The sequence below is a fragment of the Monopterus albus genome, unplaced genomic scaffold, assembly GCF_001952655.1.
Source record: "Monopterus albus unplaced genomic scaffold, M_albus_1.0 scaffold92.1, whole genome shotgun sequence".
Classification (NCBI taxonomy): domain Eukaryota; kingdom Metazoa; phylum Chordata; class Actinopteri; order Synbranchiformes; family Synbranchidae; genus Monopterus; species Monopterus albus.
This window is the reverse complement of record NW_018127972.1, coordinates 1,475,117-1,497,703: the sequence shown is the minus strand read 5'-3', so window position 1 is coordinate 1,497,703 and position 22,587 is coordinate 1,475,117. Positions and strand designations below refer to the sequence as shown.

Genomic DNA, 22,587 nt, shown 5'->3' with positions numbered 1-22,587 from the left:
CTTCAAAAGTCCTCCAGATGAAGCAGTGGTCACTGTTCATAAAAACAAATGCATAATAATAATTAAGTTGTTATAATAATAAAGAAAGTGTCTGAATATGTCCTTTATTTAATTTATATGCTCAGCTTCATGGATGTGAGTGCAGCAGTGACTCAACACTGAGCGGTTCTGTCACCGCAAGCTGCAGCACAGTGCGGGAGAGGAGGGGGAGGGTTACAGAGCGACTCACAGTGAACCTTTGAAAGTGTCAAATTGAACTCAAATTAATAGTCATAAAATAACATAAAAAAGGATTGGACACTGTTCGTGTGACTCGGACTCATGCTATATAAATATAACGTTTCAAAATTCATCTGGCGGGCCAAAAATATTTCAGGGCGGGCCAGAATTGGCCCGCGGGCCGGATGTTGCCGATCCCTGGCCTACAGCTTGCTAGCTAGCTAGCTATGCCTTCACCCAGAAATGCATCTTTCCTACCTGTTCTCCCCTAATATGTCCATGATGAGAACAGGCGGCACATTTCAGTGATTGGGTGTTTCAGTGTTTTCACCTGACACACCCCCAGAGTTACAAAGCAGAGAATACTCATTTTTTCATGATTTTGAAGACTAATTTTATATATTTGGCAATATTTTTAATTATTCAAATATGGCTTGGTGGTTAATAACAAATTAATAACAAATTTTCCTGTGGTGTAACAAACACACATATTTCTATTTTACCTGGACTTTAAATTCTATATGCCTTTGATACGGCTCACCTGGATTGATTTCCAAACATGCCATTTGAATATAGAAACGCCTTGGGCCCTCATAAATCTTCACTTCACACTAGGGTTGCAGCAGCATACTACTTTCATAGTATACCATGGTATGAAAATTGATGGTTATCATACCATGCACATTTGCTTATTACCAGTATTGAAGAAAAAACAGAACGTGCATGCACCTTTCTTCCCTGAATGCTTGTCAGAGTCCGCTATGGGTGCCACATGCACACATGCAGCAGGCAAAAGGCAAAGAGAAGAGAGGCTGAAATCGCCAAACTACCAAAAAACTTTTAATCAGCAGCGCAGAATTACTTTGGATATCTCAAAAACAAACACTTTCAAGAATACCTACAATAAACTTGATAACTATTTTTATCATCATTTAGAGTACTGTGGCAGCATTTCTCACTATTGTCAGATGTTTTATAAACAAGTCAGTCAATTAATGGTGAAAATAATCAGCACATTAATCCATAATGAAAATAATCGATACAATAATTGATTGATTAGATACAAAATAGTTCAGCGGAGCACCACCTCAGCCAACTAGAGCAGTAAAATCCTGCTTTTACATTAATGCATGAGTGATAAGCTATTAAGCAAATGATAATATATAATTATAATACACTATAGGATATACAGTGTATAACGTGTTTCTGCACTGAGTAGCCTGCTTCTACTTTTAATACTTTTAAATAGATTTTCGTGATACTTTTACTTAACATTTTCAATGCAAGACTTTTACTTGTAACAGATTAGGCTTCCTTTACAGTGAGACAGCATTACTTTTACTTAAGTAAAGAATGTGAATACTTCTTCTGCTGCTGGTGCTAAAATGCAAACTAACATGCTTTAGTTATATTCTTTTTAAAAAATCATTTATAATTATTTTTATTCTTAAGGATCAATCTAGCATTGCAACCCAGCTCAGTCAACTGTCAAAGCCACTTGCAATAAAAAGGAATTGCATTGTATTACTCTGTCTTAATACAAAACAATGCACTTGTGTTACTGTTATGCATTTAGAAAATATAACATGCACTTCTATATTGTTGCTGCACCCTACCTGTAGCTGGCAATGTGATTTCTCTTATTTCAAGTCATATCTCTTAGACCCCTTATTTGAGATCCTTTTCATGAACTGGCCCACATTCTAAACTAATTGAATAGTCCTGTCAGTTCCTCCTAAGCAGTTCATGGCTCTCTGTAGGTTCCAACCAGGCTTGGGATGGATGTATGTGTCTTTTTGGGGGGGAAACTGAGTTTGCTAAGGCTACAAGTGTGAGCCTGTCCTCCCTACAAAAGATAATGAGTCCTGGTATCAGGTAATTGCTGACACCCTGTCACACACTGGAGAAATAATTATGGTGGCTGTTATCTCTGCTCTGTTCTAAATGGTTGTGTGTGTGTGCATGTGTGTTGTCTACAGTTGGCTCCATTCCCTCTGTTCTCACAGTTTTACAGGTCCTAATCCTATCCTCTTACACAATCTGACAAAGATGTTCAAACTACTTCTCTCAAATACATGTTAGTACACACACACACACACGCTGAATTCAATCTGGTATAATATGTGTATAGATATGTGTATAAGGGCATCCTTTCATAGTCACTGCAAGTTAGTTCATTTAAAAATGTGTGTGCATGTGTGTGTGAATGAGTGTATGAGATTGTGCATGTGTGTGCATGCATTCTTTATTACGTTGTGTGGAGCATTGTTCTTCAGTGCCATTGCCGTGAGGACATTTTAGCCAGTCCAAAAAACTAAAAAGGGGTTACAATATCAGGGTTAAAATTTGGTTATAAAGTAAAGTTTTAATGTTAGAATAAGGTTTAGGTTTAGGTAAAGGTTGGGGTAAACATTTCATTGTAAGGATTAAGGTTAGGGTAAGGTGCTAGGGACAGCATTATGTCAGTGAGTGTCCTCACAACCATGGTAATCATGACCATGCGTTGAGTGTGTACATATCCTTACTGTATGTCTGTCAGTTAGCAATAGAACAGTTATAAAATTCATCATCTTCCAGCTATCAGAATTGTAATTTTGTTGGATCTGACTGTCAGTTGAATAAATTAATGCAAAAAATGCTCCTATGGCTGAATGTCCCAACCACAGCATTACTGAATTGGTTATACATGAGGACACAGGAAACGGCTAATGAGTACAGTACTCTGAATTGTGGGAAAGATGTGGGATGCGGCCCTGGGACTAGAGACTGAATTTAAAGCTTCCTGAAGTTGCAATAAACATCACAATCATTTTGACCTGCTGTATTGGTATAATAAAGCTCAGTTTCCATTTTTTATGTGCAAGCGTTAATGGCTGGGCTTGTTAATTTTTGGTGTAGTCTGCCATCAGAAAACATACATACTGTAACATTGGGGGTGGACAGACAGTTGGCAGAGTCCCCCAAAATGCCTTAGGGAGAAGCATTGGTGGGATCAGTTGGTTAAGTTGCATCCTGGTCAAAAGGGGAATATCTTTGCAATGCTGCCAGGCTGTTAGGTGGGCAGATCCCTGCTGTCGTGACCTTTATGTATGTGTCTGGGGCAATGACTCAAAATATATTTTGCATAAGTGCATGTTTCAAATGAGCTAATTAGTCCTTTTTCTCTGAAATCTGTAAACCCTGGCAAGTGAAAAACTGCAATTGTTAGAGCTTTTGGCAGAAGGCCAGAACCCCAGATGAAGGAAAGCATGAAACAACTGGTCTCCAGTTCAGCTGGTAAGGATCACAATCCCACCCAGAGGAAATGGATACAGTGTGTGTTTATGTTCCTCTGTCCTTACAAATACTAAATGTCCTTGCTACATTTGAGAGATGAGGGATATCCTTTATAGGGAAACTATTTATTCCACAAACCGAAGGTTAAAATGCAACAGAGCTTGTTTCCAAGAAAAAAGACAGAGCCAGCTTTACTTAGGCTTTGTGCTTGTTTGTCAGGTGCAGATATGGCACATTCTACCCCATTTACAGAATATGCATTAATTATAGGCTTGATGGTAATACTAAACATAATGAAATAAAACAAAAAAAGAAAAAAATAATTATTATTTAGGATAATATTAATCACCATATTTTCTGATTACTGTAATGCCAATGAACAGGGGACAGACATAGATATCATTCATTTTCTACCGCTTATCCCTGAGCGGGGTCACGGGTGGGGCTGGAGCCAATCCCGGCCGGCAATCGGGCGAAGGCGGGGTACACCCTGGACAGGTCGCCAATCCATCGCAGGGCTAACACATAGACAAATAACCACACACACTCCTATGGGCAATTTAGAGACACCAATCAACCTAAACTGCATGTCTTTGGACTGTGGGAGGAAGCCGGAGTACCCAGAGAGAACCCACGCAAGCACGGGGAGAACATGCAAACTCCACACAGAAAGGTCCCAGGTGGGGCCCGAACCTGGAACCTTCGCGCTGTGAGGCAACGGTGCAACGGCGCTAACCACTGTGCCACTGTGCTGCCCGACTTAAATATCAGTAGCAGTAAAATCACTACAAACTAGGGCTGGGCAAAAGGCCAAAATATTATCAAAGTTTTATTTTTCTTACTGATCAACATAAAATATAGTTTTATTATTTGATATACTGTATTTCATTGTGTGGCTTTTATTTATTTATTTATTTTTCTTAAAGACTGTACTAACTTCTTTGATTGTGAAGTAATTGGTAGCTTTGACAGGTATTTCTGTGCAATAAATACATCTTATTAATACTCTCCTTGTTTTACGTGACCTTTACATAGAAACTACCAACCAAAACTCTGGTGTTGCACAAGAAATAAATAACTGAAAATTTTAGCATGTGCATGCAAAACCTATCATCCTCTTGCCACCGTGCCTGAAACACTGGCTTAATATATCCATGAAACACACACCTACATGAGTATCTGAACATGAACAAATTCATGATTTCGAGATTTACTGAGCTTACTCGTCACATCTGAACAATCTGAGAAGATCTGATGGAGTTATGAGCTCACCAGCCACCATGGCCTTGTAACTCCGACAAAAGAGGGCTTCCACAGCCAGATGAGATGGCAACATTGTGAAATTTTTACCCCACTGTTGACTAAATCTGTGCAAAGTACAATAAGCTGTTTTATAGAAAAAAAATGTATTTGCATCTGGCTCTGCATCAAAATGCACACGCAGACAATCATAAAATATGTGGCTTTTTTTTTTCCAGCTGAGTATAACAAGCAAAAGTCAACTGTCAAACTCTTGACAACTCTGCAATATTGAGAAACATTAAAACAAAAAACTCATCTCTCACTCCTTGGTCTGTGGCAACATGTTTTTGAGATATTTAACAATGAACAAATATGACTAAATATGTAACCTCTTTGTCCTGCGTTAATAATAATAGAATTGATCTGACTTTGACTTGACTAATAATACACTAAACCTGAAGACCTGGAAACACAACATGTGTTTCACTGAATACCATGTGATACCAGGCCTCATCCTTGGTGAACTGCTGCTCTAGAAAGGGTGGTAGGTACTTTGGTGTCTTATTCTGGGTCTACACACACTGCCCTGCTAAACGTAGGTGATGCATTACTTACACCATGTCCCAAAGCCTTCTCCAACCACATGAAAAAAATTTACTAATTGTTCAGCTGGGCACACAAATCACCAACCCATGTAACCACACATCACAATTCTAATAATAACAAATGAGTTATAAATTATGCCATACCACATGGCACATTTTACAAAATAGGATTGAATGCTAGCTAGCATTAGCTATTATGTGCCTTATCAGTCAGTTAGTTGTACAGGATAGCTACACCAACCATAAATTAAAACACATTGCTACTCATTACGCCTACAATTTTGGAAGTTAATGAGCATTACAAAATAAGACAATGTGTACAGTTCACTATTTTGTCAAGCTGGATCTGTGACCAGCAGCAGTACAAAAAGCTGTTGCTGACAGCGAAACTAATGAAGCAGCTGTGTTTACTGAAGGAAATGCACCAGCTGTCAGTCTCAGTGGGCCTGGCTTCAACATCCTATCATGAACTCCAATATATGCCATGAACTTAATCCTCCAAGTTCCTCCATTCCTCCTCATGGTAGCAAAACTGGAATCCATTGAAGGGGCTTGTGAAACTTGTACAAAACCCTGATGAAGGCCTTCTGCTGAAATGCGTTGATAAAATGAAGAAGATCCTTCCAACAAGTTAACTACTGTTACCAAATTTTAACTTAAACACCAGTACAACTACTACCACCTACTACTGCACAGTGCACTGAGGCAGAGACGGATTCCTTTTGTATGTGAATTGATACATTATGAAAAAAGTGTTTTAAGTGCATTGCTTCAAATGCCAACTTTTTCCCTTGAATCTTTGCCCTTATGTCCCATAAAACATAAAAAACACACATTTACCTTACACATTTTGTGTAAAAGAAAAAAAGGTAAAACTCTCACACTGAATACATCAACTGTTAACAATACCGTTTTGAACAGTAACAAAAATCATTGATGTTTAGCCTTCTACTTTATGTAGTTTGAGTTTAATACTGTGAAACATTCATTCATTTCTTAACTTACTAAAATTACAGTCCCCATTAAATTGTACCAGTGCTGCAATGGGTTTAACTATTGGTCCCTCCAACAGTTATGCTTTCTGTTCCTGACATTCTAGTGACTGTTTCTCTAATGCCATCTTTGCAACTTTGCAGCTGTAATCTCTGTTGTCTAAAATGTGCTCCTCTCTGTTCTCTCTTCTGCTGTTTCCACAGTCATGTATTGTTACAGGCCACTACCATGACCTAAAAATAATATGATTATGTTGTAGGGCCAGATTTTTTGTCATTTGTGTTAGTTCAAACATCAGGGGTTTGCTGAATGAGGTTTACTTACTTCGATTAGAGAAGTTCTGGTTTCACTATTAGAGTGTCGGCTGAAATCTCAAACATCTAAAATCTAAACAAATAACAGCAAAACTATTTACATGGCTAAATACTGTAAGCTCAGAGAGAAACGTTTTGGGTGAGCTGCCCTTTTAAACATGAGTCATAGTATCACATGGCGTTTAATATTTATTTAGGAACAATTTCCTGAAAATGATGCACATACTTGATTCAACCAGTCAGAATGAACTATTGTGATATTAGTGATAACAGGGTCAATTGACATACAGAGGGAAGCACTCTCTCAGTCCTTACTAAATCTAACCCCACTGATGATGAGTAACCAGCTATGGGTCAGTGAGATGGGTTAATTTGGGAACCAGTAAGCACTGGGAGAAGAGGAGCCCAGTCTGGTCTGTGGACAAACAATTAGTCTGGACATGTTCATATACACCACACCCACCCCGAACCCTCCAAACATCACATTCCATAAAATCCTCTGATGGACAAGACAGCATGTGCATTGACATGCGTGAACACATGCAAGCACAGCACACATAAACCAATAAAGAGGTACATATGCGGGCATAGTAAAATACACAAAGCCCAATACAATACTACATATACACTTTGTAGCCACAAAACTGCAGACTGCATCTCTCTCTCACTCACTCAAACACACACACAGACTGAGACAGCTTCCACTTAATAAAAGCACATCTGGGAGACACATTCCAAGCTGTCACTTGCAATGTTGTAACACATTGCCTAAGGACACATTCAAGCAAACACACACACACACACACACACACACAGACTGCAAACTAGCACTTGCATCACTGTATTTCCAATGTCTATTTGCCTCATAAGCACCTGTTACCTGAAAAACATGAAACACCAGAGTCTAATAAATGGGCAGTGCCTCTAATGTTGGCTTTAGGTCTATTTAGAGGGCGATTAAGCAGCATAGCGGTTACAGGCAGAAGTATAAATCTTTCCAAATTCCTGCATTGGAATCCAGCCATGTTAGTTATGAAACCTGCTACTCAAATACCTGTAACTAAAATACCAAATATCACTAATGCAAAACTGTTTGGACACACTTTCGCCGTGAATGGGAACCAGTGCTTATGCAATAATGCTTCTGTCTCTGCTCACTTTGTTTTTATGCCTCTGCACTGGCATTAGCTGCAGCCAGAGGCATTATGTTATTGGGTTGTCCATCAAAATTTGAAGTCATTCCCTTAAGGTGTTCCTGCCATCCCCCGTTCACAAGAATGGGATGGATGTCCATTTTGGTGGTCGAAGGTCAAAGATCAAGGTCAGTGACCTCACATCTGTTCCATTCCTGTGAATTTGACTGGCTCTGGCTAGCAGAGGCATACAACCACAAAGTGGTAATTCTAGTTTATAAATGAACTACTATGTTTTAAAGGCCTGACAACCTCAGACATGTCAGAGTACTGGGCACTGTCTTGCCAAATTCTGATCCATTATGATACCTGTGTGCATGTGTGTGTGTGTGTGTGTGTGTGTGTGTGTGTGTGTGTGTGTGTGTGTGTGTGTGTAGGAGCAAGCAGGGCCATTTCCGGACATTTGGTGCCCTAGGCGAGACATTCCACTGGTGACTGATTTCTTTTTTCATTACCTTATTTAATGACAATTATGACAATATTATTATATGTTTCTGTATCAAATTTACATAAATTCAACTTCTGTAACATGACCTCCTCATCATCTGTTAGTTAATAGGCTTTTTGAAATAAAAACTAGCCCGTCTTATCCTGGTTTCAATCATGTTCAGGATATGATACAAAAGAAAGTTTGTATCAAAATTAGTAAAGTGGTTTAGTTATGTTTTACGTCTGAAAAGCTCAGCATTGAGAAAATATATAATGCTTGTTTCCTATACTGTTTTCTATAATATCCATAAAGAGGAGATGTCATTTGGAATCCGGCAGGAATATCCAGACAGAAATTAGACGCTCATTAACCTCAGTATTAACATCACCATTGCACTGATTAAATGACTACATGATCGCACTATGTGAACATATGATCCCACTAACTATATGAATAAATGAATAACTGCTTCAAATTAAGGGCAGCATGGTGGCGCAGTGGTTAGCGCCGTTGCCTCACAGCGAGAAGGTTCCGGGGTCGGGGCCCCCCCGGGGCCCTTTCTGTGTGGAGTTTGCATGTTCTCCCTGTGCTTGCGTGGGTTCTCTCCGGGTACTCCGGCTTCCTCCCACAGTCCAAAGACATGCAGCTTAGGTTGATTGGTGTCTCTAAATTGCCCATAGGAGTGCGTGTGTGTGGTTGTTCGTCTATGTGTTAGCCCTGCGATGGATTGGCGACCTGTCCAGGGTGTACCCCGCCTTCGCCCGATTGCCGGCCGGGATTGGCTCTGTGACCCCGCAAGGGACTAAACAGTAGAAAATGAATGAATGCTTCAAATTAGATAAAAAATATCACAGAATATGACAATTCTACAGTGTTGGTGTTTTGAAATGGTCCAGGTGACTCCCAAAATGAAACATGGAGGCTCCAAATAGACTCACTCTGCCCAATTTCTATTCTGAGTCAGTAAAAACATTTTTTCCTTTACATTTTGATCAAAATTAGCCAAAAATTTAAATGGTATAACTAAACAATAAAATACAAAAAGTACATCAAACTATTCCAAGAGCTAACCTACGCAGCAGTCAATTTTCAAGTCCCTGTTCATAGTGGTCAGAGAGATTTTTGATATGGCAAATGTAAGCATCTCTGGTGGGAACTACATTTAAAATACATTTAAACGGATGCCATTTTTGTATTCAGTAGACTTTTCAGCTTCAGTGTTACCAGATGTTTCCTGTTTATTAATAAGGGTGGATTGGACCTCAGAGAGACTTTAAAAGTACACTGGTTATCTCAGATTAATCACAAAGTATTTCTTTGTCCTCTTTGATGCCCCACCACCTAAGGGGTTTTTCCATTATAGGCACCTACTGAAAGGTGTCGTACTGAGTAACATTCGTCAAGGGTCCTGCGTTTGTTTCCACAACGTTGCAAGGTGCGTTCTGGGAGTAAAACTTCGATACCCCTCAGGAGGTAGTAATAAAACCAAGTACCAGAATTGCAAGGGGGGTAGGGGGTGCGTGCATGCCGAGCAGTCACTGGTGATTGGTTAAATGTCCTTGTCTTCACACCTCAAGCATTAGCATTACAAGCACAATGTGTAAACACACAGCTGACTGCATGTGTGAAAGAGAAGAAGCTCCTTCCTCTAAAAAAGACTGGCAGAGAGAAAATACAGTGGAAAAACAAAGTGGGACAGTCTGTGTCAACCCCGGAGGATATGCTTGGTGATGATTAAAGGAAGTATGGGGTATAATGCTTGTTAGGTTCCGATAGCAGAAACGCAGCACTGTGCCCTATGTGACTGCCTAGCTCGCCTATGGCTAAAAGCAGCCTTATGTGTATGTGTGTGTGAGAGAGAGAGAGAGAGAGAGAGAGAGAGGGACACTGACAGAGAGAAGAAAGAGAAAAGAGAGAGAGGCAGGCTGGGGGAGAATCCTTGTTCCTGAAGGAAGGGAATGAGTTTGTGCAACATGCAAGTGTATTTTATTTTTTATTTATTACAAAACTCAGATATCTATTAGTGAACAAAAACACACACTGACTGGTGTGTCCTGGTCTGTTGTGCTGCACTGAGTTAATACAGGCTGGATGTCAGAAAGGAACCAAAACTTCTAATGAACAAAGATGAGGTGTGTGCATGTGTGTATGTGTGAGGCTGGGTCAGTAAGTCACAAGACCCTCTCTGATCTTTGCAGGCTCACACTCTACTGGAGTGTAGTAACAGGATGTGACAGGGTTGGGAGGGGCAACTTATAGCTCCCCTGACCTCTTCTAATCCTTATGTCCCACAAAGGCCTTACCACCCTCCTCTTTGTCCCACCAATCAAGTGGACACCTTCATTTACTCCGCTGATTCACACAAGTTGCTCTTAGGTTTGCAGTCACCTTTAAAGATGAAATCCCAAATGACTCTAGATAATGAAAGCTGGAAGAATGATCTTCCAAACCCAAATGGCATGTAGTGTTATTTTCAGTGTAACTTGACCTATTCACATATATGATCATTTAGCATGTTACTGGTAATATACGTGTTTAGGACATAATATTGTGCCTGCAGGTTTTCAACATAGCAAATATTCGCATATGTGTGCAGTACAAAGAATATTACATGCCGTACATGCAGATAGAGGAAGTCAAGATACAGCAGCATTTACAACACAAAACATACTACATACAAACAGATACAACAAATTAAGGTAGTGAAGCCAACTTGGAAGACCATGTGATAAAACTGGAGAGGTGACACATGACCCCAAGAAATAAAACAGCTGCATATTCTGATGAATTGACACCTGATTGTATGTATAAAGATGCCACTATTGTACAAACTTTGGAATATGTCTTTTACACATTTTGACCATTCAAAGGCTTTCATAATGTACCACACCAACAAGACAAGTAAATAATGTAAGATGAATAACACCGCTTGCCACCTTCCCATGTAACACTGAACTCATAAAACTGTCAGTCCAAGATCTAATCAGTAAAAATATTCCTCAGCCAGAGGAGAACAGACATCTGACTCTGTTCACACCTGTCAGTCACAACCACTAATCTATTTGCCATTTCTGACTTGCAAAAACACAACAAAGTGATGCATCTAAACCAAAGTCACACAATGAAAATCAGATAGCTTCACAAATCTCTGCACTTTTAATGAAGCCAACCATACATAAGTAACAGTAACTAGATATTCAATACTTTCTGGAAAAGTATCTGCTGTATTAATATAATTCAAGGCTCTGTCAAACTAGATGTACAAAGGAAATTCTGTTCAGTTCTCCAAGTAAAAATACATTGGAAGATTCTATACTGCTGATTGAAATTTTTAATGCCAGCATTATTTCATGGTTCACATTTAGAATATGAAACAAATATTCTGCTTTAAGCACACCCCTTTTCAGCTGTGCACTATCATTCACCAAGCATCCCACAGCTGGCTGCTCAGTACACACTACTGTGCAAGACAGGGACTTAAGGAGCCCAGCAAAGTGACAGTCCACAGCCGTGGAAAGATCTACTCTATGCAGCAACAGCAAAGCAGGCGAGATTTTGAGCCAGACTCAAAGCTGTTATCATTTTCATCAGCAGGACTGGTACTGTGCCATTTTTAAGTAGTTAGAATTTAGTTTAAAAAAAATTGAGATAAAGACAAATGTAAAACTTTAATACAGTGTTTTCTTTTTATTACTTTTAAATTACAGTTCTTAGAAAGAAAGAAAATCAGAATTGGCCAAGAGAATTACAATCAGTGCATTTCTATAATTTTTTTCAATGTGTCAGTCTCTGTTTAGAGGAAAGAGGAGCTGTGCTCCTCTTTCACACACACACAGATGGGGAGAGGACTCCATAGTGCAACAATCAGTCAGTAACAGAAACTATATGAGCAGTTTATCATGCAGCTGTTCATCAAGCAGAAAACAAACTTGCAGAAATGTGACATCTTCACCACTTTGTCCACGGTCCAGTCACTGAAATCCCCTCATACCAAATGCCAGTGGTAGGTTTTCATGGTAACTCAAACATATTATGAGGGTCAAACTATCATGGAAATATTGCTTTTATGGCATTATGGGGAAATGGAGTTGCCTTTGGTAGAGGTCTGTGCTCTCCGAGTACTGTCTAGTTTGCTGATTGTTTTAGGGAGTCTCTGTGTACTGAATTAAAAAATACAATCGTACAAATCTGTACTTTTAATTCTTTGGCTGTTGGTCATTTTTAAGGTGTAAAGGCATTACCTACCCTATGTCAGTGGTTTGAAGCGTCAGCTACAGTGACAGTCTGCAGTTGAAGGTTACATGAATTTGTTTAGAGGCACAGATCAACACCTGTCTAAACACAAGAATGTTGAAAGGAGAGAGAGAGCAGTTTTTGTTGCACTGCAGGGTTCCAGGACATGATGGTTCACCCTGAGGACAAACAAAGTCTGTTAATTCTGATATCCTCTCCCTCTCTCACTGGGCCTCATCCACAAACAACGCACACACACACAAATGGCTTGTGCCAGGTACAAACAATTTACACACAAATTAATGACTGATTTATCAATATCTTCTTACCTGAAATCATTTGTACAAATTTAGAAATGCTGCAGACCATGCAAACAAATAAATGATGAAGGCCGACCTGTCTTAGAAAATGAAAACGCATGCCTTTTAACTAAATGCATAGCATATTAAAAAAGTATTCATTAAAAAAACAGCTTTAATAAATGGCCAAAAGCATTAAAGGATAAAGCTGATCATTTTCTATATTAATAGTATGGTCAACAATCCACATGCAGGGACTAAAACCAACAATGAATTTTGGTATCTGTCAGTCTTCAACTTGGATTATCTTCGCCTCTGCCACAGACAACTGCTGTTGTTCAAAAACAATTAAGAACACATCAGTAAAACACACTGCTACAATGGGTGACATGTTTCTGCATTACAAAACACAAAACCTGCATATTTGTTAGAAATGTTGCCCCAAAAGCTCCAAATGTGTCTGAAGTAAGAATCATCCAGTGATGTTACCTTCATAAACAATCCAACAGCCCTTTTTACATAGAAATGCAGCAAACTGCCGTCACACATTGACCCTTGTTTAAGGTGTCTTTTTTGATTTATGCCCCTTTTACACTGAACTTAAAAAAGCCAGCAAACTGCTGCTCCTGTGCTCATTTTACACAGCTGTTGGAATCCCGGTACTAGAGGTCTGATGCTTATCATGACATCCAGTGATCCATTTACTTCACAGCCAATTTAAAAGTGAAACAAATGGGCTGTTATCTGATTTTGTTTGATATATTTAAGAGCCCATGACATGCTTTTCCTTGTTTTTTGACTTATCTACAATGTTGCAATGGTGAATTATCATCTTAGACGTGACCTAAAGCTAAAAAAAAAGAGGTGTATAAATGAAGTCAAAGCGCGGGCTTCATGCTTGTGTCTGCTCTGCTGTGATCTGTCCTGCACCGTGTGTGTGCAGCTAAGCCCTACCCTCGGTCAAACTGACAGACACACAGACCTGACACTGGATGCAATTCAGCAGTTAGATTATACCACAGAAGTGTTAAAAAAAGAAGAAGAAAAAGAAAAGTTGAAAAGTACAGTTCCTTGAAAGGAACAGAGCCATAAGATCAGACTTCACTTGAACAGCCGCTTTTCCCGCTAGAGTCAAACTAGCCAAGCTCTCCATGAAGGCAAGACATTGTACATTGAACAAAGCACAGAGCCTGCATGGAAATCTCACAAATGAACAGCTGACTCCGCTTCAAATACTGTAAAAAGTTATGCCTGTTTGGGGCAACATTTATAATAAATATACTGGTCTTGTTTTTCATAATGATGAAACACGTCACCCAGTACAGCAGTGTGTTTCATTGATGTGTTTTTTTTTATTGTTTTTGAACAACAGAGGTCTGTGGCACAGACAAATGAGCTAACTGATGACTGACAGACATTAACCGTGAGCAAAGGCAAGTCATTGATGGTTTTAGTCTCTGTATGGGGAGTGCAGAAAATACTAAAAAAAACCAAATACCCAGTTTTGTCTTCTGCCTTTTTTAAACTGAAAATTGGCCAGCACTCTTGCATAATGTGTACAATTAGGCCATCCCACATGAATAATTCTCACAAGTGCTGACATCTTACCAGAACTTGTGCTCCACAACAGCCGCCATCACAGTGCAATGTCACCCTTTTCAAATGAAATAAGCAGTGTGGTGTTCCTTCGGAGCAATTATAGGAATGTGAGTCCCACAGATGGCACCAGCACACATTGGATATCCAAGTTCAGCAAACCCTTGCAGAGCTTGCTCAAGGCATTCGCCTTTTGGCAGGCAGATGAAATGTTTTTGACAAGCATGAATATCAACGCTGCTGTTACTTGGAGCACCAGCATACATACTGTGGACAGTCCCAAATGTCCAGGGGTAAATCTGTGCTAAAACAAGCCAGATCCGGATCCGGCACCTCTCAAATTGTGACAGGCACCTATTTTAATGGACCCAGCAGCGTATTTACACATGAAACAAATTGATTATGCAAATAATATATAAAAATTCCAACGTCTAATACTTTTTGTACAACTAATATGCTTTTGTAAAAGGCTTGACTAAAAATAAATACACTCCCTGACAAAAGTCTTGTCGCCTATCCAAGTTGTAGGAACAACAAATAACTTGACTTCTAGTTGATCATTTGCAATCAGAAGTGGCTTATATGAAAGGCAAAGGACTCTAGATTATGCTTATTTTACCAAAATAAAATCTTATTCCTTGATTTGTAATTATTTAATTAGGACAGAAAGGTCAGACTTTGCTTAGACAAAAGTCTTGTCGCATAACAAAATAATGTACAGTACAGAACATAAAGTCATGGTGCCGTGGAAAAAGAATTAATATTGTGTATGACTCCCATGAGCTTAGAGGACTGCATCCATACGTCTCGGCAATGACTCAAATAACTTATTAATGAAGTCATCTGGAATGTCAAAGAAAGCATTCTTGCGGGACTCCCAGAGTTCATCAAGATTCTTCAGTTTCATCTTCAATGCCTCCTCCTTCATCTTACCCCCAGACATGCTCAATAATGTTCATGTCTGGTGACTAGGCTGGCCAATCCTGGAGCACCTTGACCTTCTTTGCTTTCAGGAACGAAGTATGAGAAGGAGCACCATACTGCTGAAGAATTTGCCCTCTCTTGTGGTTTGGAATGTAATGGGCAGTAAGAATATCTTGATACTTCAGACTGCTGATGTTGCCATCCATTCTGCAGATCTCTCGCATGCCCCCATACTGAATGTAACCCCAAACCATGATTTTACCTCCACCAAACTTGACTGTTTTCTGCGTGAACCTTGGGTCCATTCGGGTTCCAGTAGGTCTTCTGCAGTATTTGTGACGACTGGGATGCAATTCAATAGATGATTCATCGGAAAAATCAACCTTCGGCCACTTTTCCACTGTCCATCCTTCCTGCAAGCTGTGGGCCTTGGCAAATGCAACACGATGTTTTAGTCGTCTTCTGTTTAATGTTGGTTTCTGAGCACTAATTCAGCCATTGAGACCACTGCGTGAGCGAATTCAACAAACTGTTCTTGTAGATACAGGGGTTTCTGGTGACCAGTTTTTATGTAGCTCTGCTGCAGCTGAAAAAGGGCTGGCCCTGGACTGTCGAAGCAACAAACGGTCCTCTCAAACAGTTGTCTTACGGGGCCTGCCTGACCTGGGCCTGTCACGAACTTCACCAGTTTCTTCAAACCTTTTTCTTATCACCTCCACTTGACGTTTAGATACATTAAAGATGTCTGCCACCTCAGCAGGAGACTTGGTCTTCAGGCTCTTGATGATCACCACTTTGGTCTGTGGCTGAATCTTTGGCATGCCATCAGAGGTCAGGTTGCATTTCAAATGAAGGTTGGGTGTGCTGGGGTTCTTCTTATACACACCTGGGAATGTGTTAATTACAGTATTTGTCACAGGTGACGCTCTAATCTGTGATTGGTTGAATCCTTTAAAGATACGGCAAGACTTTTGTCCTTGCAGAAACAGATGTTATGGGCTTTACCAAGCTGTGAACATCAGGACACTTTCTGATGGTTTCATTTTGCACCCAGTTATTAATGTGAATGCCCTTGACATTAAAATTAACAATTTATTGTGACAACTGAATGATTAGAAATAATGTTATATGACATTTTAGGTTACTATGTCCTTATAGGACAAGACTTTTGTCAGGGAGTGTATACCAAACACTGGCATGTTAAACATATTTCACGTTTAATAAAAGTAAAGGTTTAATAAAGGTAAAATCAAAACTATTAAAAATCATCCAAAATAGCCAAAAACACTCCAAAACTCCTAGTTAATGTGGAAACTAGTAAAACTCATTGAGTAATTTTTTTCATTCCAGGAACTCCTCTTCCCATATTGACATGCTGGGTCAGTCATTAAGTGATATTCCAGGACCTCACCATTTACAAATTGAGCACTGCCCACATCAAACAGGCAACTAATGGTTCTGTACTCACTGCGTGTACCATGCTACTAGTCTCTGCTGAGGTTTGATGGCTTTTCACCAGCTAGTTCTTTTTTACATCTTCCACAAACTGTAGAACATATTCAAAAGTACTGCAAGATATACATGTGTTCTTTCCATTGTTCAGAACACTTGAATAAAACACCTGCCAATATGGCCTGTTCCATACTTTTTTTTGCCTTTGCTGTGTTAGTTGTCACTGTAGCCTTTAGTTTAATATCGTGTATCCACAGACAGCAAGTACTGTATTCTGTATTCAGCCCTACTATTTTCTAGATCGTCATTTACTCATCTCCTGAAGTTCCTCATTTGTATTTGTGTTAGATCCTGCTATGTTTAAACAAAGCATAGCCAAAGCAGCTCCAAGTCTGAATGCCAAAAAAGCAGCTGCTACATGGCTACATGTAGCCGGCAAATTCATAGGTACCATGTTTGAAAGGGACTTATGTTACTCAATAAGGTGCATAAATTAAAAATGTAAAATATAAATGTCAAATGTTTATCAAACAAAACACATATATAATTTTAAAAGTAAAAAAGTCAGTGCAAGTAATGCCTCGGTTTAATCAGGTTAGGGGCGACCAGGAGACATATAACAAGGACTAATCTCATCTGAAGCACAGCCAGCTCATTCACAGATCTGAATTTACTGCTTCTAAAAGATACTATTGTCTGCTAATGGGATACACTTATACTCTCCCCCCACCCATGCCCTAGCTGTCTTGCTCTGTAACTCTCTCTCTCTCTTTCTCTCTCTCTCTCTCTCTCACACACACACACACACATCTGTAGTGCTTCCACCAGGGGACTTTACATTGACTTATGTGTATTTCTTTATAACTTACCATATCCTATACTTAACCATAACCAATACATGCCCAACCCCAACCTGACCTTAAACCAAGTCAGGACTAAAATGCAATGATTTTTGTTTTCGGCTTTGCTTTTTGTCCCCATAAGGAGGTCGAGTCCCCACAACATGACTGCATAAAAAGATTTACATCTCCACACCATGAGTAACACCAGGCCACACACACACACACACAGTAGTCCCAGTCTGAACACAGAAAGCTTTTCAGGACTTTGCTTGTACTGTGTTACTGGTGCTGCTTTACATCTGACTCCAGTATTCATACTGATGTCTCACCCAAATGCACAAAAAAGCATTTTGAAATGATTCAGTCTATTTATTGCTATGACATTAAATGAGCAAAAGACATGTACAGACTGGGTATGAAGAAGACAATCATTTATTGTGTGTTGATTAGTGATGTGCTGCATCAGTGCAAGTGATGTAACTTTTACATTTAAAGTTGTTATATATTTACATCCTATGCCTGCTCTGTACACTTACTGTTTTAACGGATTGATTGTTTTAGCTCTAAGAAGCCACAGCACAGTTGTGTTTTTGTGCTTCTGGTATCAAAGTCTTTTTTTTTCTTTTTTTTTTAGGAAAACTACTTAACACCAAGGTGCCATTTCAGAATACTACTGTGTTTCCCACTCAAACCCTGATATACACACACGTTTTGTTTCTTCTTTTCAGACTGCAGCTGCAACTCTACATCTGGTTTTACATGTCAACAAAACCAACAATAAAGTAATTCAATATTACAATCTACATACCTTCAAAATCTGATAAAATCCCTGCGAGGTGGTCATTCACGGAAAGTTCCGACATCCTGTCTGAGTGCGGGGGGCTGCGTGATGCCGCTGAAAGTCAAATGGGGAAAATGTTCGCTCTAAAGAAAACGTGCAGACCAATTCTAACGAAAACTAACTAAATCCGTGCGAGGTCGAGTGTGCGGGCAGAGAGCCGCCTGAGCTGAGCTATGTCCCGCCCGTCCTCACTGTCCGAGGGGACTCCAGGAGCATCGGTGAGTCGGCGTGTCCGTGGCCCAGCCCCCTACTCAGCCGCCTGGGGGAGGACGAGTGGAGGCGAGAGGCTGGTAGGGCGGAGCCACGTTTAACACCTGGAACATATCCTCGGTCACATTTCTCCTTCCTTCGCCATTGCCCTCCTCCCTGGATTGGCTCTCTTGTAGCCAAAGCCCTCACACGGACCAGTGTGTACAGATTCCCGTCCAGCTGGAGAGTAAATCCTTATTATACACTGCTACAAAATTGTTTCTGATGAAGAGCAGTTTACACACAAAAAACCCGATGGACTGGATATTAATGTAAAGCTAGGAATAGAATATAGGCCGTTATGAAATCTGCTGTTAACACCGTTTTTGTCTTAAAAAAAAATCTGGTTTCAGTTTGTACACATAAAATATAATTATTCAGATTATCATGGGGTTTACTGAGCACACGGATCCATTTTGGATGGTGTACACTGTAAAATAACACACTGTAGGAATTTACCTGAAAATAGCTAGTATTTTACCATGAACATGTATAAGTATTCTAATCAGCTGCCTCTATGTAACATGGATGAATGAAGCTTCAGTATATTTTTCTTTAATGATGCAAACTCATCTACTGTATAAACATCTAAACACATAGAAAGCAGCTTTCCTGCGCTTCTATGGGGAGTCAGTGTGTTTGTTTTTAGGGAGCCCACTAAACCCCAAATGAAGGACACACACACATACATATACATACATACATATATATCTATATATATATGCACAGCCCCTGAACTATGAAAAGTCACAATGACATTAATCCTTCCTGGTTCAGAGCTGCTGGGCTAATGAGATCCGCACCCCCCACCCTCATGTACTGTATACTGTACACATGTTGTGGTGGCTCAGGGAATTCAGTCACATGGTTTTGGCTCCTCTCTCACTCTCTCACTGTCTGAAGTTGCTTAATTTGCCTGTTTCCTGTGATATGCTTGATAGTTCCAGAAGGGGCACCTGTGTTTATACAGTATTTGTGTGTGTGTGTGTGTGTGTGTGTGTGTGTGTGTGTGTGTCTACGAATGTGTGTATGTTTACTCATGCTCTGACTTGCCTGAAGGAATCTTCTTGCACAGTGCTTGATGTCTGCAATGAATTGTCAGGGCCAAGGAATTGAGGCACCACATACCAAAGCAATTTAGATAGAAAGGCTCTTAGACATGAGGGAATATGATACATAAAGCATAGCATTACCTTAAAAACTCCCTTTATTTATTTTTTTCAACCTTTTTATAGTTGCTGCCGCCTTATTTATTGAATATAACAACATCCACCAGCAGAGTGTGGAATGGGAACACCATTATACACTGCTCAGCAACAGCTCAGCAACAGCTCAGGGGCTAATAAACAAGTTCAGATTAAAGGGGGCTTGTGGAGTTGTAAACAAACAAGTTATGTTTAGATAAAGTGGTGTGTATATCAATGAGTTCTAATGTGTTGAATACAGGATGACTATTTTACATTATGTGTTGTTTAAATCCATGTTTTCTAACTTGCTGTCTTCTTCTTCCCTGTCTTTACTGGAACACAGTAACTCTTGACTCGTAAGGCCCCAATCAGACAGAGTGCGTTTTACAGGTTGCAAAACGCAAGGCTCATCTCTCTGCCTTTTTCTGTCATAAAAAAGTGCAGCTTGCAGTCTATTTTATCATTAGGCAGCCACAGAATTACTGTCCTTAGCCTAACCAATATTTAACCATCCAGCCTATTTAAATATTTATGCTGATATTTATAATTTATCAAAACATAAGGCATATATAATTATTACCTTACCCATTATTTAAGCATAAATCAAGCGGAGGGTACGTATGTCTTTCTCTGATTGAGGGTGAGAGGCTGTTCTCAAACAGACACCGAGACCTGTGTGGGTACATTAAACTTACAATAAATAAAATACCATTTAAGAGGGCTTAAATCTGTTATTGTTGGTCATTTCTGGGTGCAGAGAAGAAGGGACTCATTTCAATGGTGCATCTAGGTAACCCCTAGGCCGGGGTGCAACACGCACACTCACATTCTCACCTTAATTAAAAGGAGACATGACACGTTCACCTCTACAGTGCAATGTTCAGTATCAGCCACTTTTTCCAGTCAACTTTCCTGGAATTTCATCTCAGTGGGAAGCTACATGTGGGGTCTATCTTTTAACACTGTATCACTTTTGAAGGCACTGGCAAAAATGTCAATCTAATTTGGGTTACTTGTGCACCTATGACCACTGCATAAGTTTTTAGGAGACAGTGTGCTTCACTTTTTACTTCTACAGTATCTTCATACATGTTCACTCTGTTTACTGTTTCTGCCCATTTGTGTTTTATCCTCTCTCTTCCCAAGTCTCTCTCGCTTTCTCTATGTTTGTCATTAGGTGTCTTTCTGTTTCACTTTGTCTGTCTTTGTCTCTTTTGCTTTGCATGTCTGACCTTGTTATAGTTTCAGCTTTATATGTATTCTACTGTATTATGTACGGTCTCAGCCCAACCTCAGACATTTCTCCCCATCTCATTCTATCATGCTCTCAGTGAGTCTCAGGTGGTGTTTTTTTCCCCCAGGTTGTTAGATGTAGGACAAACCCCATATCTGTTCTCAGAGACTCTCCAGGCTGAACCCACAGGCAGCTAAAGACAATGGTCAAAGTCCATTCATTTTTCAACTAAGCTGATTAAACCTGATGGTGAGGGGAGGTTAAATTGCTACTTCTGGGTTAAACTGTGAATTACTTGTAGACTGAGTGCAGTGTTTGGGTTAAGGTCTGGGAATGCATTGAGTCAGTTAGGGCTCAAACATACAGTAGTCCACTCGTGTGTGTGGGTGTGTGTGTAGGTTGTCGTTCTGTATTCGAGTTGAGTGGGCCCCTGTTCAGAAGAGTGGAATTCAGGAATCACATGACAATACATTCTTGATGAATTTTTTTTAACATAATGCTACAATACCTGGTTCTACTGAAAATATCAAGTCTAATGTAAGACTGAGGTATAAGACCAGTCAGTGTCTTGAAGCAAGTAGATAAAGTGGCAAGTTGCCCATGAAGACGGGTTTCCGGGCCATGATTTCTACTATTTCTACTCGGCATGTGAAAATGTTTAATGTCCTGTGTGGCTCTAGAAAAAGTTTAATATGTCAGAGAAACTATCTTGAGAGACTTTAAAACTGGGGATGCCACACTGGAAAGATGTAGCAGTAAGAGAAGATCAGATAAAAGATCTATTGAGTACATTATGGGAAAAGACCATGCAAAATTTCTTACAGTTGTAAAATGTAACTTAAATTATTCATGAATTTAAAAATGGCCTGGAGATGGATCTGCAGTGTGAGATATATGACAGTTAATATCTGTTTACTGTATGTGGCTACATCAAGATTCATTTGGCACTGGCATAACATCAAGAATTTTATCAAGCCCTTTCCCCGAGCAGTGTTAACAACAAGTTTAGAATTGGGAACTGGACATGTGAATGTAAAAACTATGAAATGGCCTTGTCTGCACAACAAAATTATTCTCTCTGTTAACATGCCAACTACATGTAAAGTCCAGTAATGACTTTATTGAATGAGTCTGTCAGCAAAACAGGTTTACAGGAAGCCTAGTTACTCACACATTTTTGGCACAATAAACTGGGTAATCAGATTCTGCTTGATGTATTTTTGGAAGCAGAAATTAACTGCATGGGTGTGGCGCCGGAAGCTGTGGCAGTTTTCAGATGTGTCCTTCTGTAGAAAAATATTACCCAGACAACATTCACTGCCAAACTTAACAGCGCTACACTTTACCTGCGTTCTTCAGACACTCTTGACCTTTGTTTCTAGTGGCAAAAGACAATTATATGTAGCTTCAAACAGAAAATTAGCCTTTGCCTAATTCCTAGTTAATATAAATAATAAT

General features: G+C 39.7%; 1 protein-coding gene across 1 annotated transcript in view; it reads right to left on the bottom strand.

The window, feature by feature from the left end:
- septin12 (septin 12) overlaps positions 1-18,658 on the bottom strand; it is an 89,633-nt gene extending 70,975 nt beyond the window's left edge. The window contains exon 1 of the mRNA XM_020608265.1: positions 18,427-18,658. Coding sequence (XP_020463921.1) covers positions 18,427-18,481 — 55 coding nt within the window. The 5' untranslated portion in view covers positions 18,482-18,658. The remainder of the gene's footprint in view (positions 1-18,426) is intronic.
- Positions 18,659-22,587: the final 3,929 nt, after the last annotated feature.